The sequence below is a fragment of the Megalops cyprinoides genome, chromosome 10, assembly GCF_013368585.1.
Source record: "Megalops cyprinoides isolate fMegCyp1 chromosome 10, fMegCyp1.pri, whole genome shotgun sequence".
Taxonomy (NCBI): Eukaryota; Metazoa; Chordata; class Actinopteri; order Elopiformes; family Megalopidae; genus Megalops; species Megalops cyprinoides.
The window spans coordinates 8777884-8795302 of record NC_050592.1 but is presented as its reverse complement, the minus strand read 5'-3'; the positions used below and the strand labels follow the sequence as shown (position 1 = coordinate 8795302).

At 42.7% G+C, this 17419-nt stretch overlaps 1 protein-coding gene across 1 annotated transcript; it reads left to right on the top strand.

The window, feature by feature from the left end:
- The first annotated feature begins 1215 nt into the window (after nt 1–1215).
- Nucleotides 1216–17304, top strand: si:dkey-17m8.1 (C-Jun-amino-terminal kinase-interacting protein 4). The gene is made up of 28 exons (XM_036538648.1): nt 1216–1355; nt 3042–3437; nt 3732–3926; nt 4095–4215; nt 4459–4529; nt 4637–4710; nt 4904–4976; nt 5484–5668; nt 6630–6853; nt 7110–7167; nt 7369–7521; nt 7749–7791; nt 8230–8357; nt 8532–8585; nt 9223–9363; nt 9878–10016; nt 10450–10536; nt 10633–10680; nt 10815–10956; nt 11688–11730; nt 11845–11925; nt 12994–13061; nt 14168–14316; nt 14558–14729; nt 14841–14954; nt 15080–15178; nt 15584–15676; nt 16753–17304. The coding sequence occupies exons 2-28, from the start codon at nt 3339–3341 to the stop codon at nt 16860–16862; spliced, it is 2964 nt and encodes a 987-aa protein (XP_036394541.1). The 5' UTR covers nt 1216–1355; nt 3042–3338; the 3' UTR covers nt 16863–17304.
- The last annotated feature ends 115 nt before the right edge of the window (nt 17305–17419 follow it).

The following is a 17419-nucleotide window of genomic DNA, read 5'->3' as shown; positions in this document are numbered from 1 at the left end:
TGATTTTTTTCAGTTTCAGAATGGGGGTGGATGAATGATACCGTGAACCGTGAACTTTCCCATTGCCTAATCTTCTTTATAATTTAATAGCACCACACTGTGATATTTTGGGATCATTACCTGGATTCCGAAACAAGAATCTGAAGACCACTCTGCAATTTACATTTCTGAAAGACATCTGTGCAAAGAATAATTGCATTCTCTCAGACTTTATAAAACAATTAAGCGCAGATTTTGTTTGTTGTTATCGAATAGTTCTCAAATAATCGCACCTTACGTTTTGTGCAACATTATCCACTACAGCATAAATGACTTAAATTAATACTTTAACATGACATTTATTTCCAACTTTTATACAAGAATATTACTTTTAATGAATATGTCGTAGATTTTTTTTTATAAATTAATAGCGGTTTAAGGGACATTTTACTGTCACCCTGGGGACAATCCGTATAGGTCATCCCGTTAAATAACGTTTGGTAGCTTGCTTGTACATATTTGCAAATTACACTTTGGTCGAATTGGAGCTTATAAACAAAATAACCTTCTTAACAAGACAAAACTAAAGTTGTGAGCGAGACCACCTCCTACATAAATTACACTAAAACGTAAGGCAAAAACCTGGATTTTTTCTGGGTTTCATGAGAAAAAAAGACGCGTACACACAATATACTTCCTTCGTAGCTACTCTTATCTCGTCCAACTTGTTATTTCAGAAACAGTACGTTGGCTGAGCAGCAGTGTGACTCTAGCCAGTGTTGTTTTGACACCCAGCAGTCCAGCCAGACTGCTGTCCACTATCAGACTTAAAACAATACTGATATATATTTTTGGGATCTACAGCAGAAAGACTAAGTATGTTACTAAGTATGACACCGTAGTAGCGCTCTACTTTCTAGGCATGTGTTACGTTGTTAACAGACAGAAGGCGAAAAAGAGTACAGAGCTTGGACAACCCGTCAGCTTGCACGCTACGTCAATAATTCACACAGGTATTAGATTTACGTGGTTCAAGTCACATGACACCCCTCAGCTTTCCTGGATCACGTGTTTGTGTTCAAGTTTCAGGAAATTTTTTTCTAGGTTAAAAAAGGGAACTGCCTCTGACCCGCCTTCTTGGCGTCACCATTGGTTCTCTTCAATACCTTGAAAGTCTCGATAGGTCTGAGCAGACCTTCCATCACGCTTCTTGCAGGTAATTGACGCCCCCTTTCTTTAAACTCGTTTAGAGCGATCGATAGCTTTTTAAAAGTATAAGAAGTAGATTAGTTTGGAAGAATAATGTGAAAGGTTATTTTTTTTTACGAGGGGATAGTTATATACGGAGAGGTGAGTTGGCTAACAGAGAAAGAGAAGTAAGTAAGACAGAAGTTTTGCTGCTTGCTAGCTAGTTAGCTTGCTAATAGCTTTTCAACGAATGTCGTTCAAGGTGTTTGCTGGTGTTATTTTTGTCTCAGGTCTGTCAGCGATTTTGCACTTCATAGCTACAGTTTACGTGTATAGTTAACCTGTATGCATGATCTTTTTGACTGTCTTTGTCGGTCTGCCATTCAGTCGTTTGTTTGTGTGTGTGTGTGTGTGTGTGTGTGTGTGTGTGTGTGTGTGTGAGTGAGTGAGTAAGTGACAGTCGGGATATGTGACGTGCAAGGATTAAATTACATTTTACTGGTTTGATGCACAGTGCACTCCTGTTGTTTTGAATGCAATTTTATTAATGTCTACAGTAAGAATGCTGAATTGTAAGTAGGTTGCTTTACTCCAGGCAATTATTTCTTGATGCCTCATTTTAGAGGTTATCAGTTTCAACTTAAGCATAAACATGCAATCAAAGAAAAACATTAAATAATCAAGTACATTAATTAATGATGAAACAGGCAACTGTCTTATTGTGATGTACCTAGCTCAGAGGTTTGCCTTAATTAGAAATCGGCTCTGTTTTTATTTTGATCTGGATCATTTGAAGAATGTGTCTGAGAAATGAATGTTATCTGAAATAAGGAAAAGCATGAAACGCTGGTTTCAATGTGGTGCAGATGGTAAGACCGGGAGGGTGAGAGGAGAGTATGGTGACACCACAGAGCTCTCTGTGTATCAGATGTAAGAGACACCTTGGAAGCTGATGCATGGCCATGGACATGGTTGTCGTGAGCAAGGCCTTGAGCCTTGGAGGGGTTGTATGGACAGAGGAAGAGGGGGGGACACACGCGCTTGCCTGGATCAGCAAGTGGGAAGAGTGCGGTGAGGGATAAATGGCCCACAGTAGTGAGCAGTCAGCGGAATGCTGTGACCCACGGTGTCACAAGAGGTCACCAGGAATTAGCACGTGGAAGAGAGCGCAGCACAAGTTGTGTCAGGAAGGCCAACAAATGTTGTCAGCAAGCCAGGCGAGTGTACTGCAAGAGGTAGGTGAAGGGAAGGGTGTAAGCTGTCAGCTGTAGCCAAGGTAGGAAGGTGGCGGTAGTTGTGGCTCACATTTACATGTATTCATGTATTACATTCACATTTATTTATTTGGCAGGTGCTGTTATCTGGAGCAAATTACAAAAACTGCATTAAATTGGGTCTGGCAAGCAGCTGCACAGATTACTGAATCGTTAGTGCTAACCTTGACGTATAGTGCCATGGTGGAGACAGTGCCAGAGGGGGAGTGAATGCTGTCATAGGACCTGTGACCATAAACTGTTACTGGTAATTTCCAGACACCTGGGTTTGTACTGCCACAAGCTTGTATTGCCACGAGACTTAGGAGTCAGAGTTCAGGCCATGGGGTGTTGAAGGGTGGAAGTGGAGGTGTAGGAGCTAGAATACAGACAAGAGGCCATGTGTGGGGTTATTGATGTGGAACTGTAGCGTGTTCATTTTTAGTTACAGTTCCAGATTCAGTATGTGCTAAAGAGGAACTAAATGCTAAAGATTTTCTCAGTACTCACCAAAAATCTGAGCGAGAAGACAGTTTTTTTTTTTGTGTATAGGTGACAGCAAAAAGTCATAAGAACTAAAAAGTGATCATTTGTGTTGATTTTTTTTTTCTCCTTTTGCAGAATGGGCACCAAAACACCTCCTGACATTAGATAGTTTGTTTCATAGAGGGATAACTGTATTAATTTGTTAGGCAGGCAGTTAAATTTATTGGTATATACAATGACAGATAGCTGGAGGAATAAGGTAGAGAGATGGAGGAACAGGAAATAAGGAAAGGTATTAAGTAGAATTCCATACATTCGTAGTTGGGCAGATATTTGTAGATCCAGGAAGAGGTGGATAGACGGACTCTTTCACAGTGCCAGTTGAAGTGGTACTCGCAGACACAGGAGTAGTGAGGGTTGTGAAGCGGAGAGATGGAGTGCGGGGAGAGTATCCTGTGTGCAGCTGGGGAGGTGGAGCTGGACCCTGACATCGTGAGTGAAGAAGCAGGGAAACTCTACTCTGAGCTACAGGTAACCAGTCTCCTCCGTCCAACTGTTTCTATCTGTGCCGCACTCTCTGTCTCTGGTGCTCTTCCCTGTGCCACACTGTCGGTCTTTGGTGTCCCTCCCTCAACCAAACTGCTCCTCTGTCTGTCCCCCACACCTGTCTCCTTAGACTTGTATCACACCTGCCTTTGCCCCCACAGCCCCCCCCCCCACGCCCATTACACTGTGCTTGTCCTCCTCTGTCTGCACATGCCTCTGTACCTGCTGCGTCTGGATTGTGTGCGCGGTGTAACCGAGCCCTGTCTCCCCGCTCCACAGAGTGTGATCGAGACCCATGGGGCCGATGTGGTGGAGTCGCTGGTGCCCGTTCTGGTGTGGGTTCTGGAGGGCCTCGCCAGCTGCCGGGCCCGGCTGAGAGAGATGGAGGAGGAGGCGGAGAGGGAGAAGGGAGAGAGAGAGGAGCTGCTGGAGAGATATCAGAGCGAGAGAACACTCAGGCGAGAGAGCCAGGAGGTGAGAGAGTTGTAGGTGTAAAAGTGTCAACACTTGACTGACTGACTGGCCATGTATTCAGTGCATTAACATTCACACACGAGACGGGGGCATCGATAATAAAAAATCAATAACACCTCTAATGGGAGCGCCAGTAGTGAAACTCTGGACTCGTTGTGTCCCTGTCAGAGGTATTTGGAGCTGGACGACCAGTTCGAGCAGGAAAGAAGGATGATGAAGGGGAGGGAGAAAGAAAGGGAGCGGAGGGAGAGAGAGCTGGAGAAAAAGGCCAGGGAGCAGGCAGACCAGTGTAAGTGTCTCCACGTTGGTCTGTCCATTCTTTCTCCTTTATCTGTTTTGGCTGGTGGTCTGTAATCAGCACTCTCTCATTTATTTCATATTTTTGCACCTCATTCTTTTGTCTTTCACAGTACTTCTGTCCTTATTATTCCAGTTTCATTGTCATTTACACTTTCTGCTGTGTATGTAACCTATTTCTTGTTCTTATTGCAGGATTTAACATTACTTTTTGTTTCTTTTGTTGTTGTGACAGTGGTTGCCTTAGAGGAACAGAGGGCGGGTCTGACTCGAGATTTAAGCACGCTTAAACACACGCACAATAAGGTTTGGTCATGTTTTATCTTGCATGTGAGCGGTCATGTATAGTGTAAACAATGGACTTGCCCCTTCTGCAAGTGTCAGTAAAGCTTCTCTCTCCTTCTCTCTCTCAGTTGTTGCACAATTATCGGGATCTCCTTGAGAAGAAAAGAGAGTCTGAGAGAGAAGGAGCTCTTTCCCCATTAAGGTTACCTGTTATTCTGGAATTCCTCTCTGCAACTCTTTGCATATTTGTGCATGCATGCGTGCATAGATATGTAGGTGTGTGTGTTACTGTCAGTGTTGAAAGCTCATTCTATTTTCATCCAGATTTCCTGTGTTAAGCTGTGTCTGTCTGTCCTCATCTTTGGCCCATTTGTATGTATTAACTGTTATTTTAGGAATCGTATGCGTTCTAAGAGTTCCGAGGCCCCATCAGAGCAGGGTGTCCAACAAACTTCCTCTGTCACGCAGGTAACTACATTCCTATTCATCCTTCCATCAGCTTTAGAAATACTGCTGCAGCCTGTCAGTCCAGCTCCATGTCAAGTATCACCCCCAAATGCTCTAAAAAACCACTGCAGATCGACATCAGTCAGCTGTCATACCAGACTTTCCAGTCTGTTTTTGGATAGACATAAAACATCTGAATGGGCTGGAAAAAAAATGCTGACTGCTGATGTTCTTGAGCATGTGAGGGTGTGTCTCAAAAGTTACACAGATGGTATTTTAGGCCTGCATGCAGGTAATATAATTTCTAACACATCTGACCTGTTCTTCACATGGAGTTTAAAAAAAATCATACATCAATCAAAAATAAACCACCAGCTTTACAATATAAATTATGAACGAGCTGATAGCAAGTAACAGTTTCATTAATTTTATTGGCAATCATTAGTGACTTTTCCTCGTACGGCAATCTAATTAATTCAGTGAGGCACACCTGATTCCTCATCATTCATCTGTACTATATGATTAAAGCAGGCAGAGCCAAGAGCAGGGACAAGCTGTGATCCCACCCCTTCAGAAACTCCCATTACCGAGGACAGTCAAGTAATTAACAAGGTCGCGGAGCCTGAGAGAGACGGGACAGATCCATCCTTTATTGATGCCATCATCAGTTCTACTCCCGAGCTGGCACAACTGGATTGCTTCATTGAAGCCAGGTATAGCATTTTCCCTGTGCTGTTCGTTACTCTGGTGAAACGTTACCTGACTGCGTCTGCTTAATGGTGAAAGTGTAATGCAGTGCACCTTAGAATGCTGATAGTTCACTGAGTGTTACAGAACTGACATGGTACATGAGGGGTCCATTCTTCACAGATGGTTAAGACCAAAGGGGAAAGCAGTTTGTCCTTCCATCATGAAATTGATTTTCGGTGTGCTTGGCTTTTATAAGGCCTGACGTATATCTTTTCCTCAATACTCCTCCAAAACCCTTATATTATTTTGAGGTCGCTGGTAAAAGTCAAGGTCACAAGGCCCCCTTATAGATTTTTCAATTAACAGCCTCTCCTGTGCTACTTTTGCGTGTGTTATAATTTAACTTTATTCACATGCCTCCCTCACTTCCCTCCCTCTGCGTGAAACCAATCATCAAGGTCAATCCAGGCTCCTGATTAATTTTTCAATAAACGTTTCGTATTACTTGTGCCTTTCCAGGTTCCTTCGGCTCATGTCTGTGCCTATCCATTATGCATTCTAACAGCTTTACAATACACAATGGCTGACTGCATACGCTCTCAGAACTATTGAAAATGGGTACCATTCTTATAGCTTCTATGTCTGTCTCTTCACAATTTGAATATTTTATTTTTTATGGTTTTACTTCCTTTTTTTGACTGTTCATATGGTTTGGTATCAACCCTTCCTCAAAGGACCGCCTAATATTAAATACTTCCAGTCTGGCAGCCATTATGTTGCATTTTGTTTTAATTATGATTTGGCGTAGACTCATTGTCTTAGTTGGGCTCGAACAGATCAGTTTAACAGTAAATACAGACAAAAGAAACATGTCTTAGAGTTCAAGCGATGTTGTGCAAATTTTGTTGCGCAAACAGCTCTCTCCAGATTTGTAGTTTAAATAACAGACCTGCACTCTTTCTCCGCCATCTCTGTTTCTCCCAGCACCCCGAAAGGTGCAGCGAAGAACACTAGCAGTCTCTCAGGAGGCGAGCTCCAGTCCAGCATAGGGCAGGAGATTGGGGAGGTGGAGGCGGAGGAGCAGGAGGATGAGGAGGGCCCGGGGGGCATGGAGTGGGACCTCAGGAACACAGACTCTGTTTTCTCTGAGCTGTCGGAGCTGAGCCGGGAGTACGTGGAGAGTGTGGACAGAGGGGCCAGTGTGAGAGGTGAGGACGGGGCGGGGGGCTGGGGAGGAGGGGGGGAGGGGTGGGTGCGAGTGAGTGACAGATACAATATGCTGCTTGGATGGAGAGAGGGACAGCTTGTGGGGGATTCAAAAGAAGGGGGGGGGTGTATTTCATGCAGTTTGAGGTGCATGCTGTTGTTAGATGAGTAGTACTAACTAACAAATGTACTCTTTTTGTTTTTATAAGAGGCGCTAACCCTCTCTCAGTGTCTCCCTTCTTCCTGTTCTCTCTGCAGGTAGCACTGACCAGTTTGAGGAGATTCTCTCTGAGCATGAGGAACTGAAACGCACCCAGTAAGAACATTACCATCATTGTCAATCTGTGGGCTGTGAATCCCCAACCGCACCTCCCTAATGAGAGGACCGCTGTCATGTCTAGCCCTGTTTGTAATATACTTGAAGTGAAATGACAGCTGGATATAAAATGCATGACTAGTTGTGTGCATATGCATGTATATATGTTCCTTGTATTTGCTCTGTTTCCCTTGCACTTAGTGAGCTGGTAGAGGCAGCTCGAAGGGCACTGATTGCGCGGGTGGAAGAGCTGACCAATGAGAGGGCTGCCCTCGGCCTGGAGGTGGGCTCTTGCCGTGAAACCATCACACGATTGGAGGGAAGGATGCGGGAGATGGAGGAAGAAACAAAGCGGTAAGGACAGGAAATGAACAGAAATAATAGTAATAATAAAGTAATAATTATTGAAATGTTTGCCTTGAATGTATTATTATGTGAAGTGCCATGTTTTTGTTTTTTTTTTTCAGTTATGTGTTACTGTTTTTTATGTTTGAGAAGAAGTCTGTTTTTATTATTTAAGCTTGATAGTTTTTCTGGACTGGGTAGTGTTCGTCATCGAATGTTTTCGCTCTGTCCTGCAGACTCCGTAAAGAGCTGGAAGAAAGTCAGGGTGAGGATGCAGAGGTGAGACTCAGCATGTTTTTGCATATCTGTTTATACGGGTTGCATAATTTTACACAGCTCCCAAACCAAAGTTCACCCGCAGCAATTCGTTTATGGTGGCTGAAATTTTTCCGTGGCGTGTTAATACCAGGATACCAGATTGCGTAATATAAGCAGTTTTTATAGCAGGGTGGGGCCATGAATATTGGACTGATGGATTTCTACTATCACAGGATAAATATCACCACAGCATGTTTGCATGGAAGCCCTATTATTGTCACTTTTGGGTGTCGGTGACAGAACACTGCTGTTTACCCATGCTGTTTGGGAGCCAGTGAGATTTTTCTCTGTTTGTGTGTCATTATATTACATTGCATTACCTCATTTAGGATACGGTCTTACCCGGAGTGACTCCCAAATAAGTGTGTCCTGTACCGACCTCCTCCTGTCTCTCTGCAGTCTGGGCTGCCCCTCCCTCCGAGACGGTTCTCTCGCTCGGAGATGGCCCGGGTGGTGATGGAGAAGAACCAGTACAAGGAGCGTCTCATTGAGCTGCAGGAGGCTGTGCGCCGGTCTCAGACGATCAGGTCCGCGTGCCCCCTCCCTCCCTCCCTCTTTGTCCTGCCCACCTCCTTCCTGTTTTTTATTATTTTTCCTTTCCTGTTGCACTCAGGGTCACCGCTGATGACCTTTATGTAGTCTGTGTTTCTGTCCTCCTGGATATGTGTCTTTGTTGCTAAGCTCTCCTCTTGGTCCCACAGAGCCACTAAAGAGGAGAGGAACGCGGAGGAGAGGAGGAGCAGTATGTGGAGGAGGTAAGAGAGGGGAGCACTGACACAGTGGCACATCTGCTGTTTTAAACTTTTATAATTTCTTAGAAGATGAGCCAAAGGGGAAGTGACTGCATCTGTAGTTTCATCATGGAGTTTAGGTGAAGGAAATTTACATGCAAAGATATGCAAGAACTCTGCCTGGGGTTTCATTTAGACAGATTTTAATTGATCAGGCCATTCACAGAAGGCTGGAAAAAAACAAGCACAGAGATAATTCTTGGGAATATTAAGCTTTGAAAAAACGGCACTGTGAAATGTGTGGGTCGTTGCAATTTCACAATTTCAGCTGTCTTGAAGATCGGATATGAAATATCAAGGTGTTTTACATATGATGTCAAAGTTTAATCTGTTTTCCACAGGAGTTCATGTGAAAATGACAGTTCTATAGAAAGCTTCAGCCTCGAAGACTTGGGACTCCTTATTTTACTATTTTTAGGTCAAGCAGAAACTGGATTTTGTCCAGTCGTTTGTAAATATTTACCCAAAATGTTCGTCACCCTTTGGTCAAACTAATAGCCTCTTCAGGGACCCAGGCACATGAGCGATGATGTTGTGTGAAGATCATCGCAAGGTTTTAAGGTTAAATATTTCCACTGACTTTACCGTTTCCATCTGTTAGGTTTAACCGCCTGTTTGGTCTGACCAAGGACCCCTTCGCCCCCCGCCCTGATGCAACCCTGGCCTTACCCCCCACTTCTCCGCCCACTCTCCTTCCATCCAGGCCTGCACAGCAGCTGATTGTCCATCAGACTCAGACAGAGTAAGTTCACGTTGTACAGACATCTGTGAAAGGCCTGTTTCTCTCTCAGCTATGTCTGCTGGATCTCTGTTTGGGAACGGATAACATTACCGGTCAAAAGTTTGGACACACTTTTCTTTCTTCATTTTTACAATTTTCCACATTTTAGAATGATAGTGAAGACATCAAAACTATAGAATAACACAAATGGAATTATGCAGTGACAAAAAAAGCGTTATAAACAAATCAAAACTATCTTATATTCTAGATTCTTCAAAAATAGCCAAAAAATATATTTTAAAATTGAAGATTTTTTTCATACATAGACATCAACTTCACAATTTAGGTTTGTCTAATAAACATTTAAGCAATAAGTCTTCAGATCAAAATGTCTTTGAATGCGTGTTTCCCCACACTCTTATTCAGGTGTGTCCAAACTTTTGGCTGGTACGGTATATGCAGTGTAGTGTTTGCTTGTGTGTGAAAGCAGTATAAAGCTAAATGGTCAGCACCTCTCCCTGTCTCCCCGCCTCAGCAGCTCTCCCCCCGCCGTGCTGTCCCCGCGCGTGAGGAAGAGGGAGCTCTACAGAGACATCCGCTCCCATGTGTGGAGCATGCTGGGGAAATGCCAGCTACACGGCTGGAGCGTGCCCGTCGCCCATGCGGCTTCACAGGTGCGGCGCACGTGTTGCCTGAACAGGACATTCATTTGGCAGATGTACCTTACGTTAGAAGGCACTCTGGTTTAAAAAAAAAAAAACATTAATATATTTGAAACAGCCATGTAAATAGTGGCCGCTTCAGCACATTCAAACAAAAAATGCATGCGTAACAGTGCTATAATGACCATAATAGCTTTAATCGTCATGATAGCTTTATGCTAAAGAGACCTTTACCAACTAATCCACATTTGAGAAAACTTCAGTAGCCTAAGTAATTTGTACAGTGCTGCAAAAGTTGTAATTTCTACAGTGCTAAGTGTACTAAGTGCTGCACTAAGTTCAAAACCTTATCAGAAAGTGCTCTAAACTACTTCGTATTCAGTAGGAGAGAGCTGGGGTCAGGGATGCGGGAGATCAGTGTTGAAACCTTGGATCTGAATTGCAGAATTCCACCAGTCCTCCTCCTGAACCGAAAGATGTTCCAGTCCTTGTCCAGCTAAGACTGCTGGATCAGCGGGATGCCACAGCCAAGGTGGGAATCACCTGTTCAGTAATGATCAGTAACAGTATGGGCACAGGTGGCATGTTGTTGTGATATTGATCTGACTTTGATGTTCTTTTCCTGCAGCTCACCTGTGCTACAGCTGTAACACCTGCAATATCAGGCGAACAGACGGTAAGATTCTCAGCAGTTGAGTAACCACTAATAATTAACACCTGTAGCAGAATGACACATCCTTTGTCCTGTTAGACAGCAGTAACTGTAGATTTCATGAAACACCCTAACCTTCCCTATTTTTCCACTCTCAGTGTTCAGTTTGGGTGGTCTCTGGACCCGCCTCCAGTAGTGATGTCACAGTGATTGACCCAGCACGTTCCAATACCGTCCTGGACCAGTTTAGCCTTCCGCCCACCTCACCTGCACTCTGTCTCTGTGCTGTGCCCCCTGCTGGTCAGTCTGATTATCACACTTTGAGGAGTTACAACATACTGCACCAAACTTGTGATGGGATAGTGAGGCTTCATGAATTCCTTGATGGGTGGAGCTACCATGTGGTGTCATTGACTTGGTTTTAACACATCAAAATGCATTAGTCTCCATACAAAAAATGCTCTGACTGGGGCAAATCTGTATGAAACAGACAGTATGTGACAGATCCATCCATTGTGTTCATAAAAGCACACACTACCATTAGTTTTATTTCTAAATACTCTCCAATCCCATGTGTACATTCATATTTCCCAGCATGCATTGAACTTATCTGAGATCAAACGGCTTCCAAAGCACGTACATTTTACACTGGATTTTATGTAAGAATGATGATTTGATTGGTGGTCATTTGAAACCAATGACAGCTTATAGGACTTAGATTTAAATACGAATGAAGTTAATGGTCAGTTTAGAGTATTACTTTCATTACAGACTTGGCTACCTTGTTGAGAGCTCAGTATAAATTGGAACTCTAGGATCAGGGCTAAGAAGCAGACATGCAATGTTCTTTGGGTCATTTATTGTTTGCTAACGTCTACCATAACCACAGTAGTCTGTCATTTTCACAGTCATTTCTCCCGTAGTTGCTGTAACCCTAGAACCTCAACATATTCTAGAATGAAACCATCTTGATCCTCTGAAAACCACTCTCCCAAATCCATCTCTCCTTCTGCCTTTCATTTGTAAACCAGGGGAATCACCGGGGACAGTGTGGATTGGTACTCAGGATGGAAGGTGAGACTCTGTCAATTAAATAGTGGATCTTACTAATCAAACCTTAATAACAAAAAAGATAGCACGTGGGTGGTATATGAGGCAATATGAAATTATGTGTATTCTCTGTTTCAGTGTTTTAGTCCATTCAGCATCCTCTGTCAGAAGACGCTGTTTGCAGTCTGTTTCTCTCTCTGAAGGAGTGCACTCTCTCACGTGAGTATCCCTTACGCCTTATTACCAACCGTCTACTTCTCCCCCTCCCAAGGCAAGGTGCCTTTGTCTCTGCTTATCTCTCATTACTGTCTGTGTCTGTGAACTGGCCCATCAATAACTGCATGATCAACAGTAATTGTATGGGGGCAGCAGTGTAGCATAGTGGCAAGGAGCAGAGTTCGTTAATGAAAGGTTGCAGGTTGGGTTCCCTGCAGGGGCACTGCTGCTGTACCCTTGGACATGGTAGTTAGCTGAGAATTGTTTCAGTAAATATCCAGCTGTATAAATGTGTAACATGTAAAAAATTGTTGCTCTGCTAAATGCCAGTAATATAATGTGTGTGTGGCAGGAATATTACAATTACATTTGGGTTTGGCTGTCTAGCCACATCTCCTCACATCCTCATTGTCATGGTAATACAACAGGTTTTTCCGCACAAGAGAAACTGTACATCCAGCAGGTGTGGTTCATTTAGAAATTTTGCCAGTTATATCACAAGCTGTGCCTGTGGGCTTGGCTCAAAGCAAAGCAGACGTTATGATATTCAAATATCTTCATTTTTTCCATGTAGGTTGTTGAAACTGAGATACTGTTTCAGTGTGTGTTTTCTTACCAATTTACTACCTTATCAACAAAAACACATGGAAAATTATGATTTTTGGCAGAGAAGGGGACTTTAAAGTAGCAATAACTTTTAAGTCTCAAGCACTGCATACCCACAATGGGTAATGGGTTGTGTACAATATATTGTCTGTTTTTCATAACATTAGTGAACTGGTGAAGTAATATTAGTTCATTTTGCACCATCCTGTTCACTATCAAGAAAAGGACCACTTGGGCCTGAAAAATGGAGGATTGCACTCCCCTTGCTCAGCATTGTACACGAGCATAGCAGGTGTGCGAAGAGAAGAGTCTAGTGTACAATTAGTAATTCCAAACTAGGGTGAAATGCATGAAAACGTAGCTCATAGGCTAAAGGCATGACTCCTCTCTAGTAATTTACATCAAGCGTGTCTTTTTGTCTTGCATTTATTCACCACTCTAATCCGTAAACTAAATCTGTTACAGTTATACTCAGGGTCAGGTGGTTGCTGGACTGGCCAATGGAACACTGGCATTTTTCAACCAAAATTCAGGTGGGTGTCTCTTATCTGCTTTCTGTTCTACACACAACCTTCTGTATGTTTCGAAAGTACAGGCATACAACAGCTCATGGAACGTTATTCACAAATGAACACTGGGATATTAAAAAAGTTATATAAGTTATAAATTAGTTATAAAAGTTAAATACTTATGACTGACAAGCGGCTCAGTCAGCAAGGTGCTCTTTTTAGGCGCAGGCTTAGCCACATTGCCCGACTTCGAAACTAGCCATATCATCTGTCAGCGATGACCAGGAGCCCACAATAGCAGAACAAATTGGCTTTGCTCTGCTGGGGATAGATGTGGGTAGGTTGGCAAGGTTTTCCTCCTCTCACCACTTGCAGGCACCTGAGGGGTTGGCCAGATAATGTCAGTGGAGTAGCACCTATCCTGAAGTAGCTTTTTTTTTTTTTTTGATTAAAAAAAAATGTAAAAGGAAATTCTTGTTGCGTCAACCAATGAAGAGGTTTGCACATCTCCGGTTAAGTAAACTGCCGCTGTCTCACTTCTGCAGTTGTCATTTATCACAGATGATAGTGATTTAGCAACTATGATGTCTTAACAACCATCTAATCCAACTGCCAGCGGCCTTCAATCTGTACATCAGTGTTGTCAATCTGTAAATCAGCTTCCCTAGATACTGACCACGCAAGTTATAAGTAGGGTGTGGTCAGCAGAAATGAAAAGTGAAGTGGTGCTTTCAGTAGCGCCGAAAACTTATTTAGATCAAACAGGAAGAGATTTTGGCGAAGCATGTTACTGGCACAAGCAGCTGGGAGTTAAGGCTGTGAAAAACTGACTAAAACTACAGCACTAGCTGTGAGATTTGGGTGTTGGTGCATCACAGTGATGTATGTTCAGTATGTGTTTGTTAGCTTAAAATGTGAAATATACATTAATTTATTTTTAGTAGCCAATGATATTTTGCTGATTACTGTGGTTTCTGAAGCCCTGCAACACATTCTTGTAGTATGTTATTTTATGGCTGGAAACAAAGTTTCTGATATAAGCATGACCTTATGGAATGGAACCACTTTGGTAACCTTGGTGTTCCTGTGTTAAACAGTGCCCTGACTATAACCAGTTGTAACCCTGACAGACGGCTGGAATCTCCAACATCAGGAACTACTTTCCCTGGGCTCACCTCCCGTGCAGCCCATTCGCTGTTGCCTAGCAAGGGGGGCGGGGCTCTGGGTTGGCTACTGGAACCGGGTGCATGTGATTGATGTCCAGAGTCGGAAAGTGCAGGTGAGAGAGAGATTGGTGGGCACATTTGTCTTTTATGAATTTCAGGTGTACTCCTGGCTTATTTGTATTGTTTCTTGCTTTGACAAAGAAAAAAGAAAAGGCTTGAAGAATCAAAAATCAATCTTAATTCAATACTAGAGATGGGTTGGAGAGAAGAAATGTCCGAGGTTGTCTTGGCGAACTCATGTGCCTGTAATGTACCAGTACACATACTCAGTGCACATTTCTCCCTGCCTCTCAGCATTCGTTCTCCGTGTCTGAGCGCAGTGAGCAGCAAGTGCGCTTCCTCTGTGCAGCGGGAAGTGGTGTGTGGGCTTCCTGTCGACTTGACCCGTTCCTCCGGCTCTTTGACTGGTCAACTGGTCGGCCCTTACAGGAGGTGGATCTGACACCAGTGGTCAACAGTACCCTGGGTCTGTAAATTCGGGTCTTTATATTCATATCTCAGTGGTTGTGCACCTGTAGGTGCATTTCGGTTTATTTGTGAGCCTCTCTCACACCTTGTCTTTATCTGTTTCCTGCAGGCCCTGCCTTCCTATCACTCTCTCCTCTACAGATATCCTCCCTCGCTCTCATCTGTGGGCGACTCTGGGTGGGGACAGGAAGTGGTGCTATATTCTCTATCCCTGTATGCCTGGGTGAGTGCCTTCTGCCATATCTTAAGGACAGTTTAACGTGTAACCTTTTTTTGTTTATTGGTTCTCATTGACTTTCACAGTGTCATTGTCAACTGTTATGTTATTATGTCAAATCTCTCTTGTAGGCTCGGAGTCAGTCGCTATCCCATACTGCTCTCTGGCTGGGGCCCAGCTGTGCTATCATGGACATCGTCAGGCTGTCAAATTTATCATTGCAGCTCCTGGTCTGTAGATTCAATCCTGCACTTTCATTTAAAGCGTGTAAAATTTAGTGGTAGTTCTGATTCAGTTTCTAAAATAATTCTAAAAAGTTTTTCCCACCCCTTATGAATTCCTTATCTGTGTCATCACATTCCAATAGTCTGTCTGTCCCAGGTTTTGCAAAAAAAAAAAATTTTACCTGGGGGGTAATTGGATGTGCTGAGTTCAGTTATCAGTAAAAATCCTGAAATGACTTGATATTACCAGTGTTAATTACAAATGACATAAGTCTTGATGAAGTCTAATTATTATCTATCTGTGTTGAGGGAAATGACACTAAATTTAGTCTTAACATACATAAACCTTGACCACACAATGTTAATTGTACAGTCTACTGATACATGATGTTTTCTGTCCGCCATCCTCAGGCTGTATAAACTCTTCAGCGACTGGTGGGGGAACCATCTCTACCTCTCAGCTCATCCTCAGTGGTGGGGAGGGGTATATCAACTTCCGCATTGGTGAGTTAATAATAACCATGGTGTTAAAATTACTAATGATCACTCGCCTTGCATGTAAAACATGCCAAGATTGTTGTTGTCTGTTAGAGTTTCATTATGTGGTGGAAAAACATAGTAATCCTATCACCCTCTAGAGCTTTGAAGCTACATTCATGTTCTCCAAATACATTGCATAATGTACTGCCATAGTATACTGTAATGTCAGCTCTGGGATGCTATGGATCTTTTTTAAACCAGCTTTTTAAATTTTAATTTATATTTATTTAATTATATTTATTATATTTATTTAATTTAATCAGTAGTTTTCAATTGATTCCAGTAATGTTAGTGGCTGGAGCAATTTGTACCTAAGTCTTTATTGATGTACATACCATCTGGGTCAGTTCTATCCAGATAGTTTGGCAGGAAGGTGATGCAAGTATAATTTTAGTGTAGCTTGACAGTAACTTTAAAAAAGCAAGAATTTATGATGAGGTTATTTATCAACTACATCGACATTTAAACAGCTCTTCCTTACTTCTGGAAGCACTGTCCTTACTCAGAAGAGAGTAATCAGAGAACTAGAGAGACAAACAGAGAACTAATCTTTAAACATAAAAAGCAGAGCTTACTGAAGTAATGATTATTTACTTGGTCCATTCACTGAATGCAACTTTTAAAGGCATCTGTTAATTCTGAAGTGGACCACACTAGTTTTACAAAGCATTATCTGTACCTGTCTAATGTAGCAAATGTCCCTTGCAGACAATAATAAAACAATTTATTTTCTTCACTGTTCATTTACGAGAAGCTTGTGCAGATCAAAACTTGCTGATTTCTGTCCTGACTTAACAGAACTAAAATAACCCCACAGCAACTGCTGTGTAGCCCATTTTGGGTGTCATGTCATGTTGAGTGTCAGGCTGCAAAAACTGTAAACACTGTTAAGACAGGGTATGTTGAATGAGTGCTGTTTATCAGTCCCTCTTGGATTCTGGTGATATTAACAAGGTTTCCTTTAGCTTGCCTTGTCTATGGTCCACGTTGTCAGTACAAACCAAGTGATCACTTTTTTTTTTTTTAATTCTTTCTTTCAGGAGACGATGGGAGTGACACCTGTACAGAGGGCCTTCCACAGCGCTCTGAACGTAGTCACATGATCATCTGGCAGAGCTCAACGCCTTCCCTGCCAAGCCCCTCCCTCTGAGAAAACTCTGGTCCTCCCACTGGTGTGCCTTAAGTTATGTTTGATGAACATTGCCTTGTAATCAGTTCCTCTCAAGATTTCTGATATCCTAAACACGATGCCTTTTTATTCAACTTCGCCAGTTACTTAATGCAGGAGACAGTTAAATTGTAATATTCACACAGCCTCTTGAATGGTCAGTAAAGAAGCACCCTTCTATTTACACTGTTATTAGGAGAACATTGTTAGTGCAAGGTAAGATTAGTATCGTCATTCCATTTCATTGGCATTATTGTGACATATTTCTTTAAAAGCTGTTGATCAAAAGCGTTTACATTTACAGAGATTTACAGTGAAGCTGCTCAATAGGGTTGGTAAACGAACTTTTACTGTGAACTGACGCACAGAAATGACAATACGGTCCCATCACCTTTCTCCCACAACCTGGATAATGCTGCACTGCACTTTATCATCATTGTCGTCATCATCATCATCAACGCCATCTGTCTATGTCAATGAGTTCTGACCTGTGTGCATGTCTCCCTGTCTTCCAAAATCAGTGTTTCTTCTCCTGAAGG

Bases quoted from the DNA above. Each gene is read 5' to 3' on its own strand.
- si:dkey-17m8.1 (XM_036538648.1), top strand. From the start codon at position 3,339: ATGGAGTGCGGGGAGAGTATCCTGTGTGCAGCTGGGGAGGTGGAGCTG. The intron at 8,358-8,531 runs GTCCGCGTGCCC...TTGGTCCCACAG, and splicing joins CGCCGGTCTCAGACGATCAG to AGCCACTAAAGAGGAGAGGA. The intron at 13,062-14,167 runs GTGGGTGTCTCT...TAACCCTGACAG, and splicing joins ATTTTTCAACCAAAATTCAG to ACGGCTGGAATCTCCAACAT.